Genomic DNA, 6,454 nt, shown 5'->3' on the forward strand with positions numbered 1-6,454 from the left:
AATTTCTGCAAAAAAAAAAAAAATATATATTTGTTGCGTAGGCGAAAATCTTAAATTGCAGCGAATGTTGTTTGCCACTCGCTTCTATTTTTTCATTGTATAAGAAATTCCGTTGCATATTTTACATTAGAATATGTCGACGGTGAAGTTGAGGATTCCGCCAACCACCTCGAATATATATGTATATATATAGGTTCCAAGTGATGTTGTCCCCAAGATCCGGACAATCACTTTAATTTTATATTTGAAAGAAAATTACACGGAGAATAAAATTAAATAAACTTTAGAAAAAAATCGGTTAAAAATGGATGACTTATACACATTTTTGTATTGATTCTATGCATATTCTTTTAAGGAACTATACGTATATCTCATTTCGTTTTGCCCGTTACAAACATATTATGGAAACGAGAAAACAAGATAGACCCATAGTTCCTTTAGAGAATATGCATAGAATCAATACAAAAATGTGCATAAGTCATCCATTTTTTAACCGATGTTTTTGATTTTTCTTATTTTCGAAAGCTTATCTAATGTTCTACCCCGTAATATAGTAAAACTTATACGGCTTAATATCATAATTGACCCGCTCACACCAAACGAAAATCCAATTTGTAGCCTTCATTTCAAATATAAGTTTTCCATCTCTATCCGTTCACTCAAATATAAATCGTACCAAATTTAGTACCATTCAGTACACATAATTACGAATTATCTAAACTACCGACATATCTCAATCCTGCACTCGAAACGGTAATTTTAAATCAATAATTCAGTATCTCAGGCCCATCTGTTCCAAAAAACAGTAAGTAAAATATTTAGTACCATTTTTAGTACTTTTTGTTTCTATAATTACACTACCTCAATCCTACACTCGAACAGTAATTTAAATTTCAAAATTCTGGAGTCCAGCTATACCCGTTCACACATAATTAAGTGGTACCAAATATCCATATCTATATTCTACAACAATTATCCCAAATTGTATGTTTCTATCTCTCTCCGTTCACCCAAATCCAAATAGTACTAAATCTAGTGCCGTTTAGTACTTTTCGTACATATAAATAAAATTACCCAAAGATGTCTCTATAGATGATTGTTCAACAGCACTATTAATTCAAAATTTCAGATTTTCAGCTCTATTCGTTAACACACAATCGAAATTGTACTAAAATTTGTACCATTTAGTACTCTTCGTACCCATAAACACGAAATTCCTATCTCAATCCCTCACTCAATAGTCATTTTAAGTACCTATTTGAAGACTCCCGCTCTATCTCTTCTCCTAAGTACAACTTACACCAAATTAAATACTTTTCGAACACATAAAAACGATATTTTAAAGCTACCTCAATCCTGTACTCCAAAAGCATATTTTCAGGATTAAATCTCTATACGCTCAACTAAATGCAAATAGTACCAAATTTAGTATCATTTCGAATTTTTTATACACATAAATACGAATTTCATTACTACACTTATAGCTCGAATTTCCAAAAACACTTCTGTACATTTTTCTAGCTTTCCATCAGTGACCCACAATCCAAATTTCAGAATTCTAGCTCTTGCCTTTCGCCTAATACAAAAAGGTTAACAACTCATTCTGAAAAGTTCAAGTCTCTACTTTTAGCCGTTTCGTCTGGGCGATGATCTGCCAGTCACTCACGCACTTACCACTAAGCTCATATATATAGTTGTGTCTTAACACTGTGGTACCAGATTTATGTCGGTCCTTTTTTTATTATCGATTTTTTAATTTAACAGTATCTTAAATGTTATAAACGAATACTCATGATAATAAAGAAAGGAATTCATAAAAATGTAAATAGATATTCATTGAAATAGAAATGAAATTTTTTATATTTTAGTTTCTTAAAAAAGGATCACAATTTCAAATACGAAATGTATTTAAATGTGCGCACTGCTGTTGTTGGGGGATATCGTTTTGTTGTTGCTGATGCATTTGGGATTGGTTTGATTGCTGGTTTTGTTGAGGATGATGATGTTGTTGTTGGTATTGGGGATGGTAGTAAATAGGAATAGATTGATGATGGAAATAGTATTGCTGTTGCGGATGGTGTTGCTGATGTTTTTTGTTGCGGATGGTGTTGATGGTAGTGTTGTTGTGGATGGTTATATTGTTGTTGTTGATATGGAGAGAGATAGTTTTGATGGTAAAACCGTTCATGTGAATGATATCTTTGGTGCTGGCGGCTTAATTTCAGGGAGTGTTTTTTTAACTTTCTTATTAATTTTGTGGTCTGCAGCGCAGCACCCCTGTTAAACTAAATCCTCAGTTTCAATGGCACCAAAACATTTTGCCAAAATTAATAAAAAAAAAATATTTAAATTAATTAAAAAATTTATATATAAATAAAAAAAATTATACATTAGGTACATTGCTGCCATAGCAGTCGCCCACATTTTGGAAACAAAAATAGATGACATGAGTATTATAACCTAATTTGTCACATGGTTAAAGTTTTAAAAATGGAGCCTCTTACCACTGCCATGTCGCCTTTTAATTTATTCAATTCCTTTAAATTTTTTTTTTGAATGCTTTTAAAATTTATTTTGAGTCCTTATTAGATTTTTTTCAATTTGCGAAGATTTCTTATCCTTAGCAGATTTTTGACTTTTACAAAGTGTTTTTTCTGCTTTTAATCGATTTTTTTAATTTACGAAATGATGTTTGCACACATCTATCAAAAATATTCGAACTCGTGCACTGTCCACTATTTGCAAATATCCTCAGGGGAAGAGAAAAATTAAAAAGCGTCCCACCAGCTGCAAATGGGGGAGAAGAAAAAAGTATGAACTCAAAACGGAACGCAGACAAATGTACACGGGTAATGGTAACAAATTGCTCGTATATATATATATATATATATATATATATATACCCTATAGGGAAATGAACCAATTTTAAACTAACTTTAAACTAATTTTAAAATAGTCACTACTAGTCCATTTATCGATTATTTTTTTTTGGACCAATTGACTATTTTAACATGGCGATGATCGCGGTAGTAGTCAGTAACTTTTCAACTGGTTACAAACTAGTTATTTTTGACCGATTTATAGTTACATTAAAAAAATGCAGATAGTCATCGGTCTAAAAGAGATTAAGTTGTATGTAGAATTTTCGAAATGACTATTAGTTGGTATATGTTAATATAACTATTTACTAACTTAACTTGGCTAATTTGTAATTATACCAATACTGCAATGTTTGAATCTATGAAATAACGTTAGACAATATACAATTTCAGTTTAGAATTCAATATATTTATTATTAATAGTTGGAAATTATATACATAGGTGGAAGTACATAAAATATGCCAAATCAATAATTCATCACAGAAAATTTATATAAATGAGTGACTTATAGTTGTTTTTTTATGCATATGTTGTGAAAGTGGCGTTTTTTAATAATATGCAATGCTTTTTGGAGCTCTTTCTCTGGATCCACTGGAAGTGATTGCAGGGCGTCCATAAGGCACTCGAAAACATTTTGGAAATTTGTTAGGTAGGCTGATGAACATCTGAAATATAGTGAAATTAAAATTCCAATTAGAATAGTTGGTTTAATTTATATAATAAATTACTTACTTAAATTCATGCTGATGCGTTTCACTGACTTTGGCGGGGACTCCATGTTTTTATTGGATGATTTTGTTATAAATTTTACAAATATTCTGTATATGTGCTACAAATTAAAAGAAATATGTATCTATATTTACTTCTTCTCTTTGCTTCTTACATAATTTTCTACGATGTGACTTGATAGGTAACATTTCAATTATATTATTAAAACACTTACCAATTTATTTTTAATTTCACACTTAAAGAGCACAATTATAATTAATTACGATTTACACGTCTTCACTCTCCGAAGTTTCAAACAGAATGATTTTTCTTCATCTTTGCATTCGGTGTTGTTGTGTGGAATGCAATTCTAACGGTTTCTTGGTTTGCGTGTGTTATGTTTTTGATGACATGAACATATTTTTGGTTTCAATGTGGTTGAGTCTTAGATGACTTTCTAGCTAATTTATAATCAGTTGAATAATAATTTCTTTATAACTAAACATTTTGTAAACTAGTTGATGAAAGTCCTACAGGGTATATATAGTTGTGTCTTAACACTGTGGTACCTGATTAATGTCTGTTCATTTTTTTATTTACGATTTTTTAATTTAACAGTATGTTAAATGTTATGAACGAATACTCATGATAATCAAGAAAGGAATTCATAAAAATGTAAATACATATTCATTGAAATATAAATGAATTTTTCTATATTTTAGTTTCTAAAAAGGATCAAAATTTCAAATACGAAATGTATTTAAATGTTTGTTGTATATATATATATATATATATATAGTTGTGTCTTAACACTGTGGTACCATGTTAATGTCTGTTCATCTTTTTATTCTCGATTTTTTAATTTAACAGTATATTAAATGTTATGAACGAATACTCATGATAATCAAGAAAGGAATTCATAAAAATGTAAATACATATTCATTGAAATATAAATGAAATTTTCTATATTTTAGTTTCTAAAAAAGGATCAAAATTTCAAATACGAAATGTATTTAAATGTTTGTTGTATATATATATATATATAGTTGTGTCTTAACACTGTGGTACCAGATTAATGTCTGTTCATTTTTTTATTTTCGATTTTTTAATTTAAAATGAAAATAAAGAAAGGAATTCATAAAAATGTAAATAGATATTCATTGAAATATAAATGAAATTTTCTATATTTTAGTTTCTAAAAAAGGATCAAAATTTCAAATACGAAATGTATTTAAATGTTTGTTGTAGGACTACCGATTCTCAGGTGCTGCAAGCGTAGGTCCTGGCTTTCTGGTGCGCACTGCTGTTGTTGGGGGATATCGTTTTGTTGTTGCTGATGCATTTGCGATTGGTTTGATTGCTGATTTTGTTGTGGATGATGATGTTGTTGTTGGTATTGGGGATGATAATAAATAGAAATAGATTGATGATGGAAATAGTATTGCTGTCGCGGATGGTGTTTTTGTTGCGGATGATGTTGCTATTGTTGTGGATGGTTATATTGTTGTTGATATATTTATATATATATATATATATATTTAGTTGTGTCTTAACACTGTGGTACCAGATTAATGTCTGTTCTTTTTTATTTTCGATTTTTTAATTTAACAGTATATTAAATGTTATGACCGAATACTCATGATAATAAAGAAAGGAATTCATAAAAATGTAAATAGATATTCATTGAAATATAAATGAAATTTTTTATATTTTAGTTTCTAAAAAGGATCAAAATTTCAAATACGAAATGTATTTAAATGTTTGTTGTAGGACTACCGATCCTCTGGTGCTGCAAGCGTAGGTCCTGGCTTTCTGGTGCGCACTGCTGTTGTTGGGGGATATCGTTTTGTTGTTGCTGATGCATTTGCGATTGGTTTGATTGCTGATTTTGTTGTGGATGATGATGTTGTTGTTGGTATTGGGGATGGTAGTAAATAGGAATAGATTGATGATGGAAATAGTATTGCTGGTGCGGATGGTGTTGCTGATGTTGTTGTTGCGGATGGTGTTGATGGTAGTGTTGTTGTGGATGGTTATATTGTTGTTGTTGATATGGAGAGAGATAGTTTTGATGGTAAAACCGTTCATGTGAATAATATCTTTGGTGCTGGCGGCTTAATTTCAGGGAGTGTTTTTTTAACTTTCTTATTAATTTTGTGGTCTGCTGCCTGTTAAACTAAATCCTCAGTTTCAATGGCACCAAAACATTTTGCCAAATTTAATAAAAAAAATATTTAAATTAATTAAAAAATGTATAAATAAATAAAAAAAATTATACATTAGGTACATAGCTGCCATAGCAGTCGCCCACATTTTGGAAACAAAAATAGATGACATGAGTATTATAACCTAATTTGTCACATAGTTAAAGTTTTAAAAATGGAACCTCTTACCACTGCCATGTCGCCTTTTAATTTATTCGATTCCTTTAAATGTTTTTTGAATGCTTTTAAAATTTATTTTGAGTCCTTATTAGATTTTTTTCAATTTGAGAAAATTTTTTATTCTTAGCACATTTTTGACTTTTACAAAGTGTTTTCTCTGCTTTTTATGGATTTTTTTTTTAGTTTACGAAATGATGTTTGCACACATCAATCAAAAATATTCGAACTCGTGCACTGTCCACTATTTGCAAATTTCCTCAGTGGAAGAGAAAAATTAAAAAGCGTCCCACCAGCTACAAATGGGGGAGAAGAAAAAAGTATGAACTCAAAACGGAACGCAGACAAATGTACACGGGTAATGGTAACAAATTGCTCGTATATATATATATATATATATATATATATAGTTGTGTCTTAACACTGTGGTACCAGATTAATGCCTGTTAATTTTTTTTATTTTCGATGAACGAATGGCGAAATAT

General features: G+C 29.9%; 1 protein-coding gene across 1 annotated transcript; it reads right to left on the reverse strand.

The window, feature by feature from the left end:
* Positions 1–1,891: 1,891 nt before the first annotated feature.
* Positions 1,892–5,990, reverse strand: LOC133325019 (sex-determining region Y protein-like). Its single transcript, XM_061533849.1, has 4 exons — positions 5,982–5,990; positions 5,408–5,695; positions 4,843–5,068; positions 1,892–2,214 (listed from the first exon to the last, which is right to left on the reverse strand). The coding sequence occupies exons 1-4, from the start codon at positions 5,988–5,990 to the stop codon at positions 1,892–1,894; spliced, it is 846 nt and encodes a 281-aa protein (XP_061389833.1).
* Positions 5,991–6,454: the final 464 nt, after the last annotated feature.

Source organism: Musca vetustissima, unplaced genomic scaffold (genome assembly GCF_032173495.1).
Source record: "Musca vetustissima isolate MV318-11 ecotype Yass unplaced genomic scaffold, APGP_CSIRO_Mvet_v1 utg216894, whole genome shotgun sequence".
NCBI lineage: Eukaryota > Metazoa > Arthropoda > Insecta > Diptera > Muscidae > Musca > Musca vetustissima.